Source organism: Melospiza georgiana, chromosome 2, assembly GCF_028018845.1.
Source record: "Melospiza georgiana isolate bMelGeo1 chromosome 2, bMelGeo1.pri, whole genome shotgun sequence".
NCBI lineage: Eukaryota > Metazoa > Chordata > Aves > Passeriformes > Passerellidae > Melospiza > Melospiza georgiana.
The window spans coordinates 1370673-1394040 of NC_080431.1; the positions used below are offsets into that span (position 1 = coordinate 1370673).

At 40.5% G+C, this 23368-nt stretch overlaps 1 protein-coding gene across 2 annotated transcripts in view; it reads left to right on the forward strand.

Moving 5' to 3' along the window:
• Positions 1–23368, forward strand: part of FCHSD2 (FCH and double SH3 domains 2) — a 119930-nt gene that overhangs the window by 49082 nt on the left and 47480 nt on the right. For both annotated transcript variants that reach the window (XM_058018637.1, XM_058018638.1), the window contains exons 4-8: positions 10881–10957; positions 12029–12173; positions 14990–15123; positions 15981–16035; positions 16410–16538. In XM_058018637.1, coding sequence (XP_057874620.1) covers positions 10881–10957; positions 12029–12173; positions 14990–15123; positions 15981–16035; positions 16410–16538 — 540 coding nt within the window. The remainder of the gene's footprint in view (positions 1–10880; positions 10958–12028; positions 12174–14989; positions 15124–15980; positions 16036–16409; positions 16539–23368) is intronic.

Consider the following 23368-nt stretch of genomic DNA (forward strand, 5'->3'; position numbering starts at 1 on the left):
CCCTCCTTGAGAGCAGCCCCGCCGTGCTGCTCTGTGCTGCTCTGTGCCTGGGTTTGCAGCCCCACAGAGCTGCCCACAGAGCCCACACGGGCTGGGGGCTGTGGCAGAGGTGGGGGAAGGCAGACGGTGCCCGGTCGGGAGGACATGTGCCATATGCTCCGCAGGGCCGAGCTGCCAGGCCGCGGCCTAGCCCATTGTGTGGGCGCCGCGCGCAGCAGATGGTTCCTTTCCCCGGCCCTGCCTTCCCTGCCTCGCGCCGTTTGTCTGATAGCGCCAACTCCAGCACTTGCACGTGGGAATTCCTGTATAAACCCCTAAAAACCTTCCTCTGGGTGGACCTGTGCTTAGCAAACACTGAGCCTGAATTAATGCGTGTTTTATTCTCCCTAAGACAAGCTTTCCTTCTCTGTCTGTGCTTTCTATTGACGTGATGATTTTTTGTTGTTCTGAACTGTTCCTGTTAAATTCTTTCTTAACTGAGCAGGAAGGAATTTCTTTTTCTTTCTTTTTTTTTTTTCATGTGAACAAAGTCAAACTGAGTTGGACTCTGATGTTCTTGGCAGCTCTTGTAGGGTTGGCTTGTCTTCTGACTTCAGAGAAAAATTGCTTTCTAATAGACTGTTTTTCCCCTTAGTGAGTGCTTTGGCACCTGTATCCTGAGTTGTGGAAGGGTTTCTTTTTTTTCTACAGATGTTTGAACATGAACACAACCTTTAACATCTTTGCACTATTGCTGCCAGCTTTTCTGTCCTGTCGAAAATAGAGATTTTTTTTTTCTAAAAAATAATCCTTGATTTAAAGTACTACCATACTGTAAAACAGTAAATTTACTCTATAAAATACTATTAAAGACACTTTAAGAGGGCTAAAATGTTACTTAAAATTTTGTGTTGTTTGCATAACTGTGTTCTACAGCCTTAAATTTTGCTTTCAGTCTCTGCTACTGTTTGATTTATAAAGGACAAACCAAAACCATGGCAAATCCCTGGAAATATAGGCAATACTTTAAAGGTTCAGCTAAAGGAATGAGGATGTCACATCCTGTGTCCTGTAGGATATATGAGGTGTTAAGGAATGTGCTGTGCACTAGGTAATTTTATTGTTATTACTCCAGGGTTAATGTGGAGTCTTGGAAAGGTGGGACATTCTCTGTGGTTAATTAAAGAATTACAAAGGCTGTGATCCCTGGGCATCACTGCTGCTTATGGGAAGCTGGATATGAGCTTTGGAGCCCCCTTGCCTGGGAATGTTGGTATCAGTGATCTCCTTTGCACCCAGTTTAATTATTAATGGTGGTTCTGGTGTGCCACATTCACCTGGGATCTTCTCATGGCAGCCTTCCTGTGGCATCCCTCCTACTGTGGGCACTGTGTTTACTTTTTCCTGTGGGAAAAAAACCCTGAGAGAGTTTTAGGATTTTCAAGGCTCAAAAATGGATTAGGACAATGAGGGGCTGGATGGTGTCCAGGGAAGGGAACAGAGCTGGGGAAGGGTCTGGAGCCCCAGGAGGGGCTGAGGGGGCTGGGAAGGGGCTCAGATGGAGAAAAGGGGGATCAGGGGGGACCTTGTGGCTCTGCACAGCTCCTGACAGGAGGGGACAGCCAGGGGGGAACAGGGACAGGAGGAGAGGGAATGGCTTCAAATTTCAGGAGAATTTTTTTGAGATTATCTCTTTCTTCTGTACTTCCCTGCAGGACACGATCCCACCATTTTTAATGCTCTTCTATGAATGGGTATTCTTCCTAAAAAAACACTTGGCTGGAATTTGCCTCACCCAGTAATAAATAAAGTATTTATTCTTCTTTTTCCCCACTGAAATGATGAGTTCTCCCATCCCTTTTCGTGCATCAAGTCTCAAACTTTACTAACCAAAAGAATAACGTGGCTTTGGTGTCTGCTGACTTAGAATGCTGAAAATGTTAGGTACAACTGTGTTCTTACTTTGCTCCTGCTCCAGCTGCCTGATCAATCCAGCTGTTTCATGTAGGAAGTCCAAACCTTTGTTTTCCATAACTGGAGGGTGGTGCCAAAATTCCTTGGCGGATGGAAGCGTGCACACTTGTCTCCCTGATTTCCAGGGAGCTCTTGCGTTGTTTGTGCAGCTGGAAGAGTTGTCCAGCCAAGGTGAATCATCTTCATGTGTTTTTCAGACATTTATGTCTCTGTCTTCTAGCCTTGACATCTGTAACTCTGCTTTTAGTGCAGGTTTGGGGGTTCAGCACAAACCCAGAGTGTCAGGTGAGGGATCAAATTCCTTGGCTGTTGTAGAGTTTGTGCTAGATTTAATTATCTTTCTGCTCTGAGCATAACTAGGTGAGCAGTGGCAAACCTTTGCTCATGAAATCATGGGATGGGTTGGAAGGGATCTTAAAGCTTACTGTCATCAAGGACATTGTGGGGCTGTGGTGGGACCAGTGACACTCGGAATGTGTGGCTGCAGCATCCCAGAATTTCTTTTCCATGCCACTATGCCTTCCCTGAAATGTTTGATGAAAAGGGGCTTTGATAATTAGTCTCAAACTACGTAAGTTTATGAATCTGTAGAAACTGGCTGCTGTGCACAATTTTTATTATCATCTTCTATTAGAGGAGTTGGTTTCAGCAGGGCTTGAAGTAGACCTTTAGAGGTTAGTGTTGAACAGAATGGACAAAAAATAGGAATTTAAAAATTATTTAATTAGTAAGTAGTGAATTCTGAATAGTGGTGATGCTTTCAGAGCAAAATTTGTTCATGTAAACTTTTCCAGACAGACAAAATGTACCAAACTCCTTAAAAATATGGCATTGCATTTTCAGGTTGATCTCTACTTTTTACCTCATATTTTGATGTACACAATTAAATTTATGCCAAAACCTGACTTAATTGCAGGTTCCATAATCTTAAGATAGACCAAGCTCAGAAGCTAATTACCAAATTCAAAATTAATTTAAACACTTCACCATGATAAACTTCAGAGTTACAAACTGATCAATAAATATTATGTGAAGCACAACCAATTTCAGAGTTATCTGCCAGATGTTTTTGGGGTGGGGAAAAAAAATCATCTTTGTGCTCCATAGAGCAGGAGCTGTGTCAGTGCTTTGTAATCATGTGAACCTTTAATTAAGACGTTCCCACAGAATAGGAAATGCTGACCTGCTGGAGGCACTTCCAGGGAATAACACAGAGCAGCTTCAGTGGCAGCACTGTGGAGAATGAAACAAATTCAGAAAGGTTTCTCTCAGAATAGTAAATATTTAAAAATTTAATCCTCCTATTAAAAAAAAAAAGGGGACTATTAAAAAAAAAAAACAAAAAAAACCAAAAACCAAACAAAAAACCCTACACATGGTGTAGTTTGTTAATTATGGCTTGTTGTTATGGTCAGTGCCAAGTCCTATAGGGAGGATGAGAGAAACACAGTGTTGCAGCCATGACTTCTTGTTGGTCTTAAATACATATTTTTTAGCTCTTTGAAACAATACAGAGAGGTCGCTCAGCATTTCTGGTTTACTCTGATATTCTCTTTGTAGTTCTTCAGTGCTTCCCTGCTTTTTTACCTAGGTCAGATGTTTTGAACTGGTTCCATGAGGCAGGTGAACTGGTTAATATGGATTTTTAGTCCATAGTTCAGGCTTTGCTTAGGAGATCCCATCCTGATCCCTCTTTTTGTAGAGCAGTGGCTGCACAGTGTTCTCCAGCCAAGAAATCCTGTGGAAGGTGAGGTTTTTGCCATCCCTCATCAGCCACCCAAGATCTGAGTTACAGGAAATTTGGAAATTATTGCTGTGCACTTCACATGTTACAAGACTGGGAAGTATCTGGTTTTGGTTTCGCTCAGCAAAACAGAACTCGTGGAGGTAATTATGGGGAAGGTGAGAATTTGAGAAATTAGACTTTTTTTTAGTCCTAACTGGGGCTTTCCTTTTTTCCAAGGCTCCACATCATGATCCTCTTGTCTGTCTTTCTGTCCAGCAACACAGAGCTTCAGTTTGGGTGGGGGAAAGGGAAAATCAGCATTCCAGGAGTCAGTTTGGTGTTTTTGGAAGTGCTATTTCTTAGCACTCAAACAGAGAAGAAAACCCCCTGTACCTGACAGCAGTGCTGGTTAAAACCCCCAGAAATCCCTTCAGACTCACATTAAAGGGATGCTCCTGGCTGGGCTGCTGAAAGCAGCAGGGAATGGTGGTGAGGAGGTGACAGCCGTGTCCCCATGTCCTGCCTCAGCTGAGGTGTGAGACAGAGGAGGGATGCGGTGGCACTGGTGTCCCCGACGTGGTTCCTCTTTGGCTGAATGGCAGAAGTGCTGCTGTGCCATCTCTGTGGGATTTGGGTGGCATTTTGTGTTTGTGTCCTGAGAAGCTTCACTTTGAGTTAATGTTGGCAATCTAACCTGTACATGGAGGAAAAGTTTGCCATGACTTCGCTCTCTTCAGTCCTTTAATTTCAGGGAGAGATTTTAAAAATCACCTCATGCCAACCCCCTGCCATGGGCAGGGACACCTCCTATGATCCCAGGTTGTCCAGCCTGGCCTTGGACACCTCCAGGGATGCAGGGGCAGCCACAGCTGCTCTGGGCACCCTCACAGCCAGGAATTCCTTCCCAAAATCCCATCTGTCCCTGCTCTGTGTCACTGGGAATCCATTCCCTGTGTCCTCTCATTGCCCTGACCCATGTGCACAGCCTTGCACTTGGCCTTGTGTAACCTCATGAATTTTCCGATTTTTAAGCTTTAGATCCATCTAAAGAGCAAGGTCCAAAGTTGTTAAAAGTTTACCTAAAAGTTAAAAATTAACTCAGCCAAAAATGACATGGTCTAGTGCAGTAGGGTGGAAAAGAAATCTGGTTTGTAAGGAGCAGTGTAAAGCAGTGGTTCCCCATCTGAAATGTGATCCAGGACTTTGGTTTATCTATCAGGAATGGGATTTGCTCAGGAAGCACAGACTTCTGAACCGAAAGGCAAACAAACTTCTTCTCCAGAGCTGCTAATGTGCCTTTGGCTCCAGGGAGAAGTGATGTGGTGGAAACCTCCTGATATCTTGTAATACAACCTGGGGCTCTGCCCCTTCCTGAGGTTTTCTAACAGCTTCTTAGGGACTTAAAGAAAGCCAACTCAGAAAAAGAACTCTGAGTTTATGCAGAACAGCTTCACAATCTAGGAGAAGTTATTTCAAGTATAAGAAGGAAAAGTTTTAGATGGTTTAAACAGGAGCTCCTTGTATTTTGAAGAGTTAAATCAATCTTCAGCCATTTTCCAGCTTTCATGCTCAGAGATGGGGGGAATTTTACTCAGATTTCCTCACTGGGTGCCTGGAAAGCTGGGGGATTTTTATTTGCGTGGATTATTGTACTTATTCAGGGGTTCTAGAGCTAAAGATTGTGAGAAGAGAGTCCCTAAACTTCAGGCTGTCTGAAATAGTCTCACTGGATAAATACTGGATGGTGCAATCAGTCAACACAGTCATTTTTAAAGGAGCCATTTAGCAAAAGGCCTTCAAAATAACCTGGAGTGTTTCCAAATAGCAACACATCCTTAATGTAGCAATTTAAAATATGTAATTTAGAAAGTGAAAATAATTTCTCCACATGAATACTGAGCTTGGTTCGTGTAAGTGGATTTATGCTGGTTTGTAACCTGCTCAGAGTTGGAAATATCTGTGATTAAGTTATGGCCACGATGCCACATCATGGAGATTAATTTTTCCTGATGCCTGAAATCCTAAAATTTGGAAGCCGAAGACAGGAGAATTCAGAGAAAAAGCAGTTGGAAGCTTAGTGAAATATGGTTCTGTTACTCAAAATCTGTCAGTGTATTCATAATAAGGGAGACTCTTAATAAGGCAGAGAAAGAAACTTCCAACGCTGGTTTTGTGCCAAGTAATACAGAATATGAATCCCTAGGTTAGCTATGGATCCTGGCCTGATGAAAGGTCAGAAAAATAATAGGTGAGAGGATATTTTGATGAATAAATCTGAATTGGCTTTAGGTCTAGTCAGCTTGGCTGCAGTGGATTAATCCTCTGATCATTTCCTGTCTTAGCCCTGCGTTGTCTTTGAAAACTGTGAAACCTTTGGAAAAAAGGGACAAACTTAGTGCCAGTTTTTTTTTAAAGAAGGGCTAGGAAAGGAAAAGCTAAATTATATCTCATTCATGTTGTTTTGGAGAGAATTAAGATGCTGCAAATAAAGCAGCAGTTTTAACGGATGAACAAAGTGAATGAGAAGAGCTTTGACGTTTCCTTTGCTAAACCTGATTGCAGGAATGCCTGAGGTGATATTTAACTGCTGTACATGAATTTTTTAGCTTCCCACTTTGTTTTTCTTTGCTTTCTTGTCATGCTTCAAATATCTGAAAATAAAAAGAGAAATGAAGCAGCCTGGAACAAAATTGTGAATGAATAAATGAATGAATGAAGCTCCATATTTTCTTGGAGTCATCTGATAGTGGGAAGGAACATCCCATCTTGAGGAAGGAGAAGCAGCATAGTTAGGGGTGCAGCTTCACCTTTGATGACCAGCCTTTGCTAACATTTCCAGGGAATTTTGCAATTGATGCTGCAGGCACAGGGGAACCCCTTATTTCTCATTAACCATGTTAAAGGCAGTGCAGATCAGCACTCAGGGCACCTTTTGGGAAGCCCAGGATGCACTGGAGAAGTCCTTGTGCTGCCTGTTCCTGGGATTGTTTTCATTTTCATTTGGCCACGGGGCTGCTGCCTAAAACCCTCTGGATTGTGTCTGACAGAGCTTGTGATGCCCGTGGAGCCACATCACATCCTCCCTGGAATCCCTGCCTCAGTCCCTTCATTCATTGAAACATTTAATCCAGCTCTGGTAAACAAAATGTCACTTGAAGTAATCACTGTCCCAGACTTCAGTGCTGACACTGAATGGTTCTGCTGGATTCAGGAACCAGAGTTCTCACCTCGCAGGCTGTACTGCATTTTCTGCTCCCTTCTCCCTGTCCAGATGTTTCCCAAAGATTGGCAAGGGTGTAAAATCTCTTCCAAGTTACTCTGGAAGCTTGTGAGGCAAACATCTGTGTGACTGATAAAGCTCCCTCCTGAGTTCTTGGCCCCCTCAAACTCACTCTGTTTGAGTGAGCCAGGCACCCTGAAGTTGAGTCAAATCTCACTGGTTTGAGAAAAAAAGCTGAGGGCATTTGGGAAGTGCCTGAAATTTCTTGGTTTGGATGCACCTAATTTCTTCATTTGTGTAGTAGGAGCATTCTTCAAAATGTAGACATTCTGCATTTTGGTTGTATGGGGTTTTTTTGCCCTTCATTTTTTTTTTGAGGCGTCTCTGTGTGTGACAATTGCCCTTCATCCTCATCCAGTCCTCACAGATTGCTTCATTCGTTTCACAGAATATTCTGGGCTGCAAGGGCCCCACAAGGATCATCACAGAATGGCCCATACAGTCTTGCTCTCTTACAGCTAAAAATATGGGTTTGAAAATATCTGATATCAGTCACAAGGCTGTTTTTACAGTGGCAGGAGAGTCTTGGTGTAGCTGTCAAATTTATTTTGGAAGAACCAGCAGTACTGAAATAAAACAGAATTTTCCACAGTGCCTGCACTCACAATAATGACAAAGTGCAACATTCCCAACACTTTTTTTCCCATTTAAAAGTAAAATAAAGCAAAGCTTTTTAGTACATCAGCAATGGATGAGTCTGATAATAGGAATTAATACATAATAAAACTGTGACTTTTTCTAGGTGCTGATAGAGTGTTAATTTGCAGCTGTTGATTAGTAAAAGTGGCTTCCACACTTCCCATGAAGTCAGTTTAATTGGGAGTAACCTTGCTTTTCCCAGAGAAGAAGCAAATTAAAAAGATACTGAAGCCTCTCTGTTGTGGAGTGTTTGCCTGCCAGAAGAGGACTTAGCAAACAAAATAATGAAAAAAAGAAATAATCATGTCAGAAAGCTGCTGTGGTAAAGAGAAGGGATCAAAATGATGCAAGATACCGAAACCACCTAAATGAAAAGCAGCCCTGAATTTGGCTGCCTGATAGTCCCAAAACTCAGTGTTACATCAGCTGTGTCTGTCATGATTTCTGCTATCAATTATAGGTTTTTTGGGCACCTGCTGTCATCAGCACCTCTCAGTTATTATTACAGATAAAAACCTTACAACTGCTTTGGAAAGTGTCATTAATATGACTTTTAAAAAGTCCTCCAACAATGATCTTTTTATTTAGGTTATCTCCCTCTTTCCTTTTCTAATGGTGATCCCTTTTGTAAGTATTATAGCAAATATTTTAAAGTTTTTTCCTCCCCAATACCTGCCACAACTGGTCTTATTAGATAATATCAATAAATAGACTTGAGGTGAGGTCTGGTGATAGAAAACATCGAACAGGAGCTGCAGGCCTGTGAAGTACAAATCTGAGTGTGTGTGAAATGGTGCTGATTTTTTCCTGGATGCCAGAGCCCCAGGGGTGTCTGGACAAAGCTCCCAGGGTGGGATTGTTGGACTGTGCAGGGCCAGGAGTTGATTTTGTGATCCTGTGGGTCCCTTCCAGCTCAGGATATTCCATGATTCTTGTGTCCTCCCCGTTCTCTTCACTTTTTTGAGTGGTTCTATTGCTGAGCTTGTTCAGTTTGGAAATAAATGGTTAATCCCTCTGGGTTTATGGTTTATTTGCTGACATCAGTGATAGGATTTCTCTGGGCAAAAATAGCTTTATTTATCCCTCTGGTGACTTTTTCTGCATCTTAATTTTGGCAGAGCTTGTCCTCAGCTGCCAGTGAGCTTTTTTTGCTGTTGGGGAATGTGTGTTCAGCATCTTGAGGCAGATCTTGTAGTGGAGTCTGAAGAATAAAAGGTGGAAACATGGAATTAGCACCAGGTGGAGGCATCTCATAAAGCTCCAAATCCCATCACAAATCACTCTGCCAGGTTTAAAAGGAAATGCTGTTTTTCCTTTTATCTGGGATTTTTTTAACAGCTACCTGATGGAATTCACATTTTTTTTAAAAAGCCTGAGGGAGCATGACTTTGCTACTAGTGATCTATTAGCAACATATAATTTTTCTATGTGAACACATTGATCAAATCATAGCTTGGTGATAAATTTCAACCACTGTGTGGGCTGTGAGAAATGAATAAAGTCTTGCGGTGTTTGAGCTACTCCTGATATTTTTTCTAGGGGTAATTCAAAGGTTGTTGCATGTTAAACATGGTATGGAAAGTGTAAATAAATGACACTGGGCAAAGATGTCTCACCCCAGGCTCTTCCTCAGGACTGCTTTTCCAAAATCCTCCTGGGGCATTGATTCGTAGCTGGAGAGGGAATTTCCACCCAGGGCTCTTCTTTGCTGTGTAGACTGACCTGCAAAAGCTGGAGGAGTTTTTGTGGTGATGGTTTGGGTTGCAAAGAATCTTCAAGGACTTGTGTCCAGCTGTTGTCCCACCAGCAACCCGTGTACGCAAAATGGAATATGTATTGATATATTGAGGAAAATGGAATATGTATTGATATATTGAGGAAAATGGGATGTATATTGATAAATTGAGGAAAATTGGATGTATATTGATAAATTGAGGAAGATGGGATATATATTGATATATTGAGGAAATCGGATACATGGTAAAGAAAATAGGATATATATTGATATACTGAGGAAAATGGTATATATATGGATATATTGAGGAAAATGGAGTATATATTGATAGATTGAGGAAGATGGGATATATATCTGATATATTGAGGAAAATGGAGTATATATTGATAGATTGAGGAAGATGGGATATATATCTGATATATTGAGGAAAATGGAGTATATATTGATAGATTGAGGAAGATGGGATATATATCTGATATATTGAGGAAAATGGAGTATATATTGATATATTGAGGAAAATGGAATGTATATTGATATATTGAGGAGGCTGGGATGTATATTGATATATTGAGGACATTGGATATATATTAAAGAAAATGGGATATATATGGATATACTGAGGAAAATGGAATATTTATGGGTATATTGAGGAAAATGGGGTATATATTGATATATTGAGGAAAACGGGATATATATTGATAGATTGAGGAAGATGGATATATATTGAGGAAACTGCAATATATATTGGGGAAAATGGGATATATATGGATATATTGAGGAAGATGGGATATATATTGATATAGGCAGGAAAAAGGGACCTATGTTGATATATTGAGGAAGATGGAATAGAAATTAATATATTGAGGAAAATAGGATATATATTGATCGACTGAGGAAAATGGAATCTATAGTGATAGATTGAGGAAAATGGGATGTATATTGATATATTGAGAAAATTGGAATATATACTGATATATTGAGGAAAATTAGATATATATTTGATATATTGAGGAAATTGGCATATATATTGAAGGAAATGGGATATAAATTGATATATTAAGGAAAATGGGATCTGCAGCCAGAGGAGGGGTCGGTGTGGAGCAGCTCCCCTTCCCTGTGTGGTTATAAATGAAACCCTGCTGCTTTCTGACCTTGAGTATGAAAATGTTGTTATTGATTTCCTGAGGCCGTGCAGAAAGAAACTCAGGGACTGAAGGGTGCAATTAACATGAATAATTAAAGATGAGCGGCGTTTGTCAGTCTCTTGTGTGGCGAAATGCTCTGGGTAATGGGCTCCTAAGTGATGATCCAGATGTTTCCTGGGTGCTGGGAGCCCCCTGTCCTGATCCACAGAAATACAGATTGGGGTTCTCACAGCTGGCACGAGTTCAGCCTTTTCCCTTCCAGCATTCCCAGCCCTGAGTGCGGGAATATGTACATTTGCTGAGCTGGAGGTTGTTTGCTTCTTTGGGTTTTCATTAAGAGCAGAAATTATATTTTAATTACCTTTTTTTTTTTAAAACTATTTTCCCCCCTTCTTTTAACAGAGCATTCAGAAGCTGGCTAGCCAATACTTAAAGAAGGACTGGCTTGGAATAAGAGCTGAGGAACGAAGTGATTATAGGTAATTTACCAGTTGGATATCTCAAAATTGCTGTATTTATCACTTCAATTTGTGTCATTATTTTACTTAACAATGAATCACTGCTTTTCTGTAGCTAATTTTTCTTTTTTCCTTTGTAGTAGAGCATTGCCAGTTAAAAGAGAAGCTTTGTTTTCCTGAGATTAGTCTTAAATAGATGTTTATGACTTGAATATTTAGGAAGATGGGAGAAACAAAACAGCTTGACAGGACCACAACTGTAATTTGCATCTATTTGGGTATTAATGCCCGTGTCTGAATATAGATTTTAGTAGGTGACTTTAAGGCTAGAGGGATAAGTGTGTGGATTGTTTCACAGGAAAAGAGAGGAAGAGATCTCATTTTATGAGGCTGTTCCTTGTGAAGATGAAATCTGACAGCGGGGAGGAGGCAAAGCAGGAGACAGTTGTTTACAAAACTTTATTTCATTAACATGAAAGGTGGATAAAACATGAAACCAGAAATAACTCAGTTGCTGAAAGCCTTTGAACAGCACCTCTTAAATATTTGTAATAAGCTTTCAGATGTTTTGTTTTAATGTCTTCTTGTATTTCCGCAAGTTTTATTTCAAGCAGGAAGAAATTGACAGATTTGTGTTTGGGACTTTCAGCACCCTCTCGTTGGTTGTGTGTTTAGAAAGAAATAAACTGAATTATCAGTCTCAAGTGTACGTGAAACACTCCCATAACACCCATGAGATCCCACAGTGCCAGAGATCTTCTCCAAACCCCTCAAGTGCTGAACCCAAAAGGTTTGGTTACAGATTGAATCACAAGAGAGGAGCAGGCAGGAAAATACTTATTTTTGGTGCAACTTCCATTAAAGGTTTTGTTAAAAGTGGAGATGTTTGCTAAAGGATTGTGCTTTAGATTTTGTTTAAAGCAGTTCTTGGAAAAATGTGTGCTACTGTCACATAAACCAGCCCAGGAGCTGGATTCTGATCCTCATGGAGGATCCTTCCCGTTCAGGAGGTGCTATAAATCTGAATTTTCAGTGGAACACCTGACCTCCCTTTCTTCCTTCCCACCCCCTCTCTGTGTTTCATTGTTTTAGGAGCATGTACTCCGTTTGGAAATCACTCTTAGAAGGCACCATGCAGGTGGCCCAGTCCCGACTCAACATCTGTGAGAACTACAAAAACTTAATTTCCGAACCAGCCAGGAGCGTCCGGTGCTTTAAGGAGCAGCAGCTGAAGAAGGTATTTGTGCTTTAAGAAATCCTCTAAACTATTGTCGTTTTCATTGAGGAAAAAAAAATATATATTAGGAATCTTTTATTGTGGCACTTCTAAAATATCTAAGTACTCTTCATCTTACAGGTCTAAGATTCATCTTATAGTACTCTTCATCTTAGGCAGCTTGTTGGAGAGAGATGAAAATTCCGAGCTGTTATACCAAATTATAACTGCTTGGAACTGAGTGTCCTAAAAATATTATATCAATTGGTCAAACGTATCTCAGCAAGTCTCACACTGTGCTGTAGAAATTGCATTGCGTTGGGTTTGCAGTGACAATTGCAAGTGGTTTTTGTTAGAAAAAGTTCTGATTTTGAGAAAAGACTCATCTGAAACAAGGAGGAATGGCTTGAGCCATCTCCAGGGTGGAGTGGAGACTGTCCAGCCACCTCCTGTAACACTATCACAACTAAGTGCTCCAAAAGCTGCTTTAATTATCTCTTTAATTATCTGTAATTGTCCCTGCAGAGAAAATAGTGTAGTTGCAGTGAGCTGGATATTAATTTAATTGCTCCTTGCATTTGTAAGTCGTTTACGAGGGTGGGCAGGCCCTGGCACAGGGTGCCCAGAGCAGCTGTGGCTGTTCCATCCCTGAAGTGTCCAAGGCCAGGCTGGATGGGGCTTGGGACAGCCTGGGACAGTGGAATATTTCCGATTAATTAAAAGAGAAAAAAACCCAAACAACAGACATGTTATCTGTCCTTGTTACAAAGTGACAACAGTGACCCAGACATGCCTGGTTCTGTGTTCTAGAGGAGTTTTTTGTAAAATACTTGGTTACAAATTTAAATAGATGTTCATGTAATGTGAGCTCTCAGTTTGTGAACAAATTATTCTACTCCTAGAAACATGTGCAATATCTGTTTTGTGAGATAAAAATTAACTTTATTAATGCTGTTTTATTGTCCTGTGGAATTTTATTTTCATGCAAAGCTTTCCAAACAACACTGTGGCAATTTTAGGCATTCTTACTGGTAAATAATTGTACTTTATTCATCTGCAAGTGGTGATAATTCAGTGTTCATGAGTCAGCAGCAGAAGTGGGATCTTTACATTCTTAAAAGTCATAGAAGTTCCTTTATTCCTGCACTTGTGAATCAGCAGAACCAATTACTACAATTATTGGGGCAGTATTCTGGTTCAGAGTATTCTAACAGTGATATGCTTTTCCTACAACATGGAGTTATCATCCACTTGGCAGGATTAATTTTCCTACACAACCAGTTTATTGTTTTACACAGTGCAGCCTCTCACCCTTCCCTTTGAATTCCCAAGCAGATAAATAATGGACAGAGCAATAATTGTTCTGACCTCCATTCAGACAAAAGCTTATCAAAATTAAAATTCAGTCAGCAAAATACTTGTGAGGTTACATGGGAGTACCCATCTAAAGTGGCATCCAGTCTAATGATAATTTTTTATCCTACAGGGATGCAAAGCAAGATTATTTAACTCTTCTCAAATGATCTTTTTAACAGCTGGGGTTATTTGATATTTTAATTTTTTGATGCTTGCAGGAGATTTTGGGGATCAAAATCCCCACTGATGTTGCAAAACCCCAGTCCTTTTCAGAGTCTTTTAGCTCTTTGTCAGCTATGCATTACACACAGATTGTTTTACCTTTCATTTTTCACTGATGCAGACAGAGGTCTCCAAGAATCCAAATTGTGCCTTCCACCGCTCTCCAAACCAGCCTGTAGGGAAGGCACTCTCTGGAGCCACGGCTTTATTGGTCTGCACACATCAAACAGTGCCTTCAGTGGGAATTTTCTGTAGCAATTTGACAGCTTCAGGGAGAGCAGGGTTGTGTGGTGAGAAGGGCCGCAGTTCCTGTTGGCTGCCTGTTTGTGTTTTCCAGGTGCCTGGGTGTTATTTTTGAGCAGTGGAACAGGGGGAAGTCAATGTCAGGGTCAGTGCTGCGCTGCTCCCAAAGGAGGTTACATTAATTATGCATTAATAATTAGTGTAATGAAGGAGCTGGGGTGTTTTGCAGGGGTGTTCAGCGCCTGGAATGAGGGCAGCCAGGGGAGTGATGATGATATGAAAAGAGCTTGGACTTTGAGTGGTGTTTGAAGGATTCAAAGGTTTGAACTCACCCCTGGGTGCTGCTGGAGCCTTCACTGACCACATCCAGCCCGTGGTGTCTGTAATTAAATAGAAATCCACTGGACTGTCAATCTCCTGCATGCTTAATCCACTTTGGGTAAAGGGAAATCTTTAGTAATCTCTTCCAAAGAGAGTTTTAATTCTAGACACTGATGATTCACGTTGGTTTTCCTACCTAGATCCTGCTTAGCACACATCCTTTCCCACTTTGTTGGGGTTTTTCTTAAGCTGGCAGGGTGTCTGAAGAATTGCTGAATGTAATAATTTTTCTTCCTGTTGTGTTGTGTTTTGTGTGGCAGCTTTTGCCTCATGTTTTAAATTTTAAAGAAGGAAAGATTAATAATTTTTTTGGTATCACTTCCAGTAGATTGCCTTTGGATTTTTCCCAGTTGTATTCCGATGGCTTCAACTAATTACTGCATCCAGAGCTTTCAGAACTTTTCTGTTTAATTTGTGGGTTATCCTAACACTTTAAACAGCAGCAGAAAGAAAGGAAGAGAGAAGGTTTTGTGCTCTGATCAGTTTTAAAAAACCTGCATGAATAATTGACCAGAAGTGACTTGAAGCCTGCATCCTCCCCTATAAAATACCATGAAACGCAGCAAAACGATGATGATGATATTATTTGGATGCAAAAAAAAGTAATCTTTTCTTTCCTGAATGCTTTTTTTCAGTGTGTGGACCAGCTGACAAGGATCCAAGCTGAACTACAGGAGACAGTCAAAGATTTAGCTAAAGGCAAAAAGAAATATTTTGAGACTGAACAGATGGCTCAGGCGGTGCGGGAGAAAGCTGATATTGAGGCCAAGTATGTTTTTCTAATGGCATATGCAGGAATAATTGCAGCCCCAAAAAGCACATTTCTATTAGGTTTTGCACTTGATATTTGGCTTTCAATGAGATTCTGCCAGGTTTTCTCTGCATTTTACTTCTATATATTTCTGTAGCTATTTCAAGCACACCCTGGGAGGAAATTGGAACTTGTTTGTGTTGGTTTGTTTAGGAAGGAAGTTCAAGTAACAGCTTTAATTTGACATTTTCTATGGAGCTGGCATTTTTGTGATATTAAAGCCTCCTGACTTCCTTTTCTGTCCACATATCTCAAATTTTGGATCAGTCCATTTAGAGGAGGAGAGGCAGCAGGACACTGTTTTTCATTTTTTGAGATAAATTTTGGAGGCTTTAGGTTTTTTCTGTTCCTAAAGAGGACGATTTCCTTCCTTCCAGGAAAACCAGTAACACATGTTTTGGGTTTGGAGTCTGGCCTGTCTTATGGGAGTTCACCACACCCCTTTTGCTTTATTTTCCCTTTTATTTTTATTTTTAGAAGTTATTCAGAATTGCTCTCAGGGAATGAAATGATGGTTTCCTTAGAGATCTTTTCAGTCTTTCTGAGGGATGATGAAAAGAACTTTAATAAAGTTACCTATAATACCTGAAGGAAGTAAACAATCATACATAAACAAACAAAAACAACCAAAAATTTGAGTTTGGGTGTTTTGGAGCAGATTTATCCTGCAGTGTTATTCAGATTAAAATAGCTATTGACTTGATTTTGTTTTCTTATTTATTTTTCAAACCACCATCCTTCAGAGAGTGAAAAAATACTTTTGTAAAAATGGTGTAAGGCAATCATTCAATTTCTTCTGCTCTTTTCTGTTCCAGGTCCAAACTTAGTCTTTTTCAGTCAAGAATAAGCTTGCAGAAGGCAAGTGTGAAGGTGAGTGTAAAACTTGGATTTTGCTGCTCATTTCTTGAGGCAAATTCCCCAAATTGTCTGGAATGTAGAGGTGAGGGACAGCTTGGAAGGGAAATTGGTGAGACAAAGGATGATCTAAGAGCATTCTCTTAGAATTATAGAATTTTAATTCTCTTAGAGTATAGAATTATATATGGAATATATGCAGGGAATAATTTGTCTAATTAGAGTTAAAACTCTTCTTTGAAGACCACACGTGAAATTCTGATTGCAGGAGAGAAAAATCCATGCTAGGAAGACTTAAAAGCTGTAAATGCCCTAAAGTTTTCTCTGTATTAACACAATATGCACACAATGGATTTGCCCTGTGTGAGCTGTGTTTTCCCTTGCTGCAGTTAAAAGCCCGACGATCCGAGTGCAATTCCAAGGCTATTCACGCCAGGAATGATTATCTCCTCACTTTAGCAGCTGCCAATGCCCACCAGGATCGCTACTATCAAACTGACCTGGTGAACATCATGAAGGTAAGGAAGCTGATTTCTGCCTGCCACTGGCTGCTGGAATCCAAAATGCAAAGAATTGTCAGAACACGGGGCCTGTAAGCCAAGAATTAAACACAGGGTTTGGTCTGAGACCTTGGGAAAGGCTTCCAAACTTAGTGAGAATGTGGATTTGTAGTTTAAAGCAGAGACTCGTTGAGGTAAGTTAAAGAAAGTTTAGAGTTTTTAAGATATAGAAAAAATAAAATTAAAATATAGAAAAAATGAAAGTTTAGAGTTTAAGATACGGAAAAAATCAAGAGGTGAACAAGGAGTTTAGAATGCAGCACTGTATTTGCATTGTATTGCAAATTGCACATTAACGTGATTGGTTAATACGGCTTGCACTGTAGCATGGGTCCATAAGACAAAATATTTAAGGATTGAGTCAAACACATAAATGTCCTTGTTGGCAGTGTTTTATTAATCAATAACTCCTTAAAAAGTCTGGTAACTGAGGGTCTTGTGACCTCCTGAGCCATGCAGTGAAGATGTGAGCCAAATTCCCCCTTCCTGCCTGTGTAGAAGATAAGAAAACGAACCACATCATCAAAAACAACTCAGAGGTCCTGTCTGGAATTCCCTCCAAAATTCCCCACAAGTGAATTATCACAACTGGGAACTGGGTAGATCAGGAAAGTCCAAAGTCCTGGATTGGCTTTTCCAGTGAGCTGCCACGAGTGAGAGGGAAGGTGGAGGCTGCAGTGGTGTCTGAAAAACTTGGAACCAGCTTTCAGTCCCCAAAACTAAGCAATCACTTCATTTTTTAATTCAATGCCTTTCTGAACTCAAAAACTCAGTTGGATAAAACTCACCTGGATAACTCACTAAAAAAAAACCTGATTGAAAAACTCCCTTGTGTAAAGGATTCGGGTTTGTCAGACTAAGCCCTGTCTTTTGCTCTTGTAAGGAAACTGGAGATTTTTTTACTTCTTTAGTACCATATCCCATAATCCTTTTTGTGTTCTGATCAGAACACTTCTTTATGGTGTGATTAATGAGCTAGAGTTATTAAATATCTTGGTTTCGAGACCATGGATTTTTGGGAACAGCGTTCAGCATTCTTGTTCTCACCTGTGGCACTTGGCCAGGCCAAGGCTGGAGGAGCTCCTTGAACTCAGAGGAAATGACACACTTCAAAAAGTTCAAATCTGATTGCTCACGGTTGTTTTTTCTTAAATATCACCCTAGAATTAATTAAATGTAAACTATTCCTGTGTCTTTGAATTGGAGAGTTACAGATAAATTGTAAAATCGTCTCCTTCACACTTTATCTGCTTGCATTTCACATGTTGACATTTTCAAACTTTGCTTGAAATTACTCTTTACAAATTACTTCTAGACAGGGTGACTTATAAGTCTGTCATTTGCATTTTGAATTGCTTTATTGAAGAAATAGCATAGTATTATAACAAATCCCTGTATTATTAGCATACCTTTGCATTTTGGGGGGGAAATACTGATATGAAAAGCAGGTAAGTGAAGTAAAAAATAAAAGCACCAAAGGAATTCTCCTGCTTTTCCTTCTGTGTGTGCTTTTGTGTTTGTAAAATGGGAATATTTGTGCTGACTAAATGTTTACTACATGGAAGTGCTTGTAAAGAATTTCCTTGTGCTGGTGCAGATAAAATTATTAATTGATGCTTACATAAGATAATTCCATACTTACATGTGCTTGGCTGTCATCGCTTAATGCTCTTACTTGGGAGCAATTCCAGGAGGGAATTGAATAAGTTCACAAAAAAACAAAGAAAAAAGGTGCTTGAAATCATTTTTAACAATGAGCAAATAGCCTTGGAAATTTTTTTTCAAGCCTTTCTCAAGCTGAAGCTTTTTATTTTTCATGCAGAAAAAGCCTTAGAACTTATTCTTTGATATAAATAATTGTGGTTTACTGAAAGCCTAAGTGCTTTCATCCAGCCAAATTACTGTGGAAGGAAAGGACAACACTCAGGGTTTATTTCTCTGCATCCCTCAGATACTTATAGCATTGAATCCCTTTGTCTGGTAAACAGAAGTGTGTTTTTAATGGAGAGCTGTACATTCAGGTCTCCTGCACTGTTGGCCACGAGCAAAACTCCCTGGGAACACACCCAGGTGTCCTGGGAATGGGGCAAGGCAGCAATCCCAAAATTGGAATGGCTACTGGAGATTTTAGAGGAGAGAGAGGGAAAATCTTCAGGAAAATCAAGGATAATGCATCACTGGACTCTTAATTCTTTCATCCAAAAGCTGTAATGTAAATTGAAGGATAAAACTGCTTAAATATATCAATCAATACAATAGGAGCAGCAGCTTGTAATCTGGAGGGGGATTTGCTGGCAGGGTCCTGGTTTCTCATTCTGAAATTCCTAAGGGAACCACGCTGTATAAAGTACAGAAAAAATGGTTATTTAATTTAGCAGAATGATGTAGCACAAATGGAGAAATAGCTAGAGAGAGAGCTGACCAATTGAAGGTGAAGAATCATTCAGTATAAGCAAATGTACAGTGACTGAGAAATGGAGCAAGATCTTGCCAATTTTGGTTGACCAGGCAGAAAATAACATGTGAAATTAGTGTTAAAAAGAGAAATGCAGTAACTTGGGGGAAAAAAACTTGCTGCCTACAGAATAAAGAACTCTGAATAGCCATTACCACTCTTGAAAGAGATGCTGGAACTGGAAAATGGAGTGAAGGTAAAGGAATGGAGAGATCTGTGCAGTGTTTGTAATCTCAGGTGACATCCCTGGGAAGGGAGGATTTTGGGAGGGAGTTTCTCCCTTCCAGCACAGCTTTTGTTTCAGTAGATTGAGTGGTGCTGTGACCCAGCATATTTTGCATGCTGTGAGCAGTTGTAGTGTCTAAACTAAACATCTTTGCTACTGTGTTGTGATTAATATTCAGAAAATGTGCTTTTTATCTCGATATTAGTAAGCCCTTGGGTATTCCTGTGGTGTCACGTGCTGTCTGTGAGTGTTTCCCCATTTAGCTGCCCTTGAGCTGATCTTTGAACTGCTCATTTCTAAATCACATCAAGTATCTCCTTAAACTGTTCAGGTTTTGGACCCAGTGCCTGGTTTTTCCTAGTTGTTACCCAAAAATGACAAAATCTGTAGAGCTGGAAAAAACCACATGCAAACATTTCAGCTGATGCTTGGCTGTATTAGTGTATGTAACATTTACAGACGTGTCAGAGGCTGTTTCTGATTGCATCCACCATGAATGTTTCTCCATGGGTTTTGGGGTCTTGTTTCCAGAGTTAGGATGGAGTTGAGTTGGTTTTGTTGCCTCTGGCTTGTTGGGAGCCAGGGCTGGCTTGGCTGGAGCACATCCAGTCCCTGGCCTGTTATCTTGGAGACACCAATTATTACCACTGTGTTAATTGAAAGGATTGAAGGGACCGCAGTCAGGCCAAAGATGATTTATTGCCCAAATAAACATCAGCCTCAAAGGCTGTGAGATTTAAAAGAGCAAGCAGTCAGCCATAGCTTGAAGTAGTGACAAGTTTCTTCATTACAAGGCAATGTATAACATTCTAATCCAATAGAAAGTTGCCACAAAGTTGATTTTGTTTTTCTAACCTATCACCTTTGCTTAATTCTGCTGCACTGTGGATACTTTTATCCAATGGGCTCCTACATACGATTCTCTTATAACATTTAAACATTTAGCTTACTCTATGCATTACTTACTTTAGTAAGTAAATGCTTACTAAATTTTAGTAATTATAAAATAGTTACTTACTTTAGTAATTACATTATTACATTATAAAACCCTTCACCATCTTTCTCAATACAGTCTCTTATTTACCTAAGGTAAATTCTTACTTAGAGCTAAAAAAACATAAGTTTGTAATTTTTCTGCTTAATGTCTGTGTACTTTTATTTTTACATCAATCCAAGCTTCTTGCAAGGCTGCAAACGAAACCTTTCAGTGTCTGTGGAAGTTTTTATCTTTCTGTTTCTGACACTGGCCATGACGTGCATCCAGCTGCTGCCTTTGGGTTGGAGCTGTGGCACTGCCCTCTCAGGCCATCCCTGTGCACCATCTGCATGGCAGACAGTGCTCATTTGGGCAGCAAACATGAGATTTTCCTCTCAGCTCTGACATGGCTGCATTGGTAAATAGTGGGTTAAGAGCTCAGCTGATGGGGCTGCCTCTTCCCATCTGTTTTCTCCTTATATTGAATTACCTTTAATTTCAGTAGGCTAAAAGGTGTCTTACTTGGCACGAGATGGAATCACGGGGTGTTTATTGTTGCGTGTGGGCATCAGGGGTTGGTGCTGGCATCCTGTGTGAGCTGAGCAGAGCAGAGACAGGTGGAGTTCCTGCACAGCCAGCCTGGGGAATGCATCCTGAGTGCTTTGCAACAGTAAAATCCAGTGAGAGGCTGTGTTGGTGTTGGAGAAAGGAGGGGTGGGGATATTTTGCAGCCTCAGCGTGGGTTTGTGCCCGCAGGAGGGGTTTCCAGGCTGTTGGGAAGGACAGAGGGATGTGTGCTGGGCTGAGGCGCCTTGGGCTGCTCCCAAGAGGAAGCTGCTGCTGGGTTTGTTCTGTGTCTGGCTCTGGAATTCTGCTGTGGTGCTGTCCCGTGACAGATGAGTCACAAATCCACCTTGTGGCCTTGTTTGCTTTTCTGTGACAGGCAGCAAAGGGGGTTTTCCATAGTTCCTGGTGCACGCAGCTTCTCCTTGTTTTTGGTGGTTCAGAGTATGTGACTTTATTCTGCAACATTTTTTTGTAGAGAAGAAAAAATGATTTGCTCTGCTGTGTTTGTGACTGTGAAAGCCATCACAGACTAAACAGGGATGCATGGAAAGAAAATACAAATTGCTTCCAGCTTTTTCAGTAGGATGAAGAATTGTTCCTACTGTGCCTTCCTAGTTTTCCAATTACAGCACTTAATAAGGAGCAAAGCCATTCTGGGTCTCTGTTCAGAAAAGGTTTGAATCCTTTTGCCTTGCTTTTTATCTGTCCTTTATGTCCATTTCAATCTCTGCAGTGAAATTAAAACCCCTCGAAGCCCTGACTAAATAAAGCCTGGTAATGTTTTATTCTTTGCCAATTTCCTGACAAGCTGCTTAGGAAGAGTTGCCATCACCTGAATGTGAAAGTACTGTCCACAAACCCTTTTAAAAATAAGTTGTCTGCCTGGTGCTTAGGTTTTTACGTTAAACTGAGGTCAGAAGGAAGGCTGAGATGATGTTTGAAGTCAAATCAGGACTGTTTTCTTTTTCATCCTTTTAGAAACTTTTTATTTTTTAATGGTGTGCTCTTAATTCTGTAAGTTCCTCTCATGAACCACCTCCAGGAATGACTTTACACAGAAACTTGCTACGAGGAAATGTTGACATGAAAAAAGACAAGCAGGTGTGCTGGACACTTTAAACAGTTCTGAGATTATTTAAATAGAGGAAAAAAAGAGGGAACAAAAACTTCCATTGCAGAATCACAGGATGGTTTGGGTTGGAAGGGTCCTTAAAGACCATCCAGTTCAACACCTTCCACTATCCCAGGCTGCTCCAACCTGGCCTGGAGCAAGTCCAGGGATCCAGGAATTGCTTACAGGTGGTCCTGCATTTTTTATGAGCACAGAAACATTCTGGAGAAGGTAGCAAGGAGTAGCAGCAGGTATTTCTAAACTGAGCTCTTTTAAAAGGAAATATTTCATGTCATTGCTCATGTGGGCTTTGGTGTTTGAGGGAGAACAGTGTCAAAAGCTGGTGCTTTGTCTTTGTGGTTTCAGTGGTTTCTTTTATCCTGTTGTAATTATCAGGCTGCTTTTCTGGTTTTTTCTGTACTTTCCAGCTTGCTTGACATGAGGAAGTGGAATTGTGTAATTTGGCTCCTGTTCTTGATCAGAGTTCTTGTGATGATTTGGCAGGTTTGAATAAAAACTTTGTTACATCACTGCAACAGCCCTTTGCTCAGGTGTGGGTGACACAACACAAGTTACAGCAGAGCTTTGTTAATTTGAGCCGTTGATTTATAAAATTACAGGTGAAGTGTGGCTTTTCCACACCCTTGTCTGTTTTTAAGGACTCTGATAGAGGAGGAGATCTGACTGACTTCCAAGGAATGTCAACCTGGTGTACTTGACCCTGCTCTGAGGGCAGAGGTTGAACCAGTATCTCCCTTTTAAACCTGAATTTATAATTATAATAGAACTCTGTCATTCCTTACAACAGCATTTTTTGCTAAGGAGGTTCTCCCTGGGATTTAACCTTCTGCTTTCTGGGTTTGGTTTTTTTTCTGCAATTAAGTGGAGTAAATGCATGAGTTGCAGCAGTGCTGGAACCTTCGTGTGCTGGTGAGCCCTGGTTTTGATTTGTTGGAATGGTTGGGAGTTTTTGTGAAGCTGTGTTGACTTCTCTGTTTTCAGCACAGTCATCCATCACTTTTCCCATGCACTTTCAATGATCATTTAAAACAAATGGAAGTGCAGGCTCCAAGCATGACTTGCACAAATGAGATTCAGCTGGAGCTGGCAGTGTTTATAAAAATGACCCCAAATTGAGGACTTGGTGGCTTCCAGTTAATAATTTGCTTTATGCCTTGAAATTAATAAGATGTGTGTGGCAAAGGGTTCTTTCCCCTGGTGGCTCTGTCTGAATTGAAAAATAAGTTGACACAGTAGCTGAAAGTCTTCAATTGGCTCAGGAATGTTATCCCAGCACTGCTGTGTCCTGTAGAAATAAAAGGGTACCATTTGCATCAGCACATATTTCTGTAGCCTCTGGAACAAGCAGAACCAATATTATCACTGTAAGAAATCAATTTACGTCCATGGTATTGTTTCCAACTTTCTGGAATGATTTAGAAGCACCCAAGGG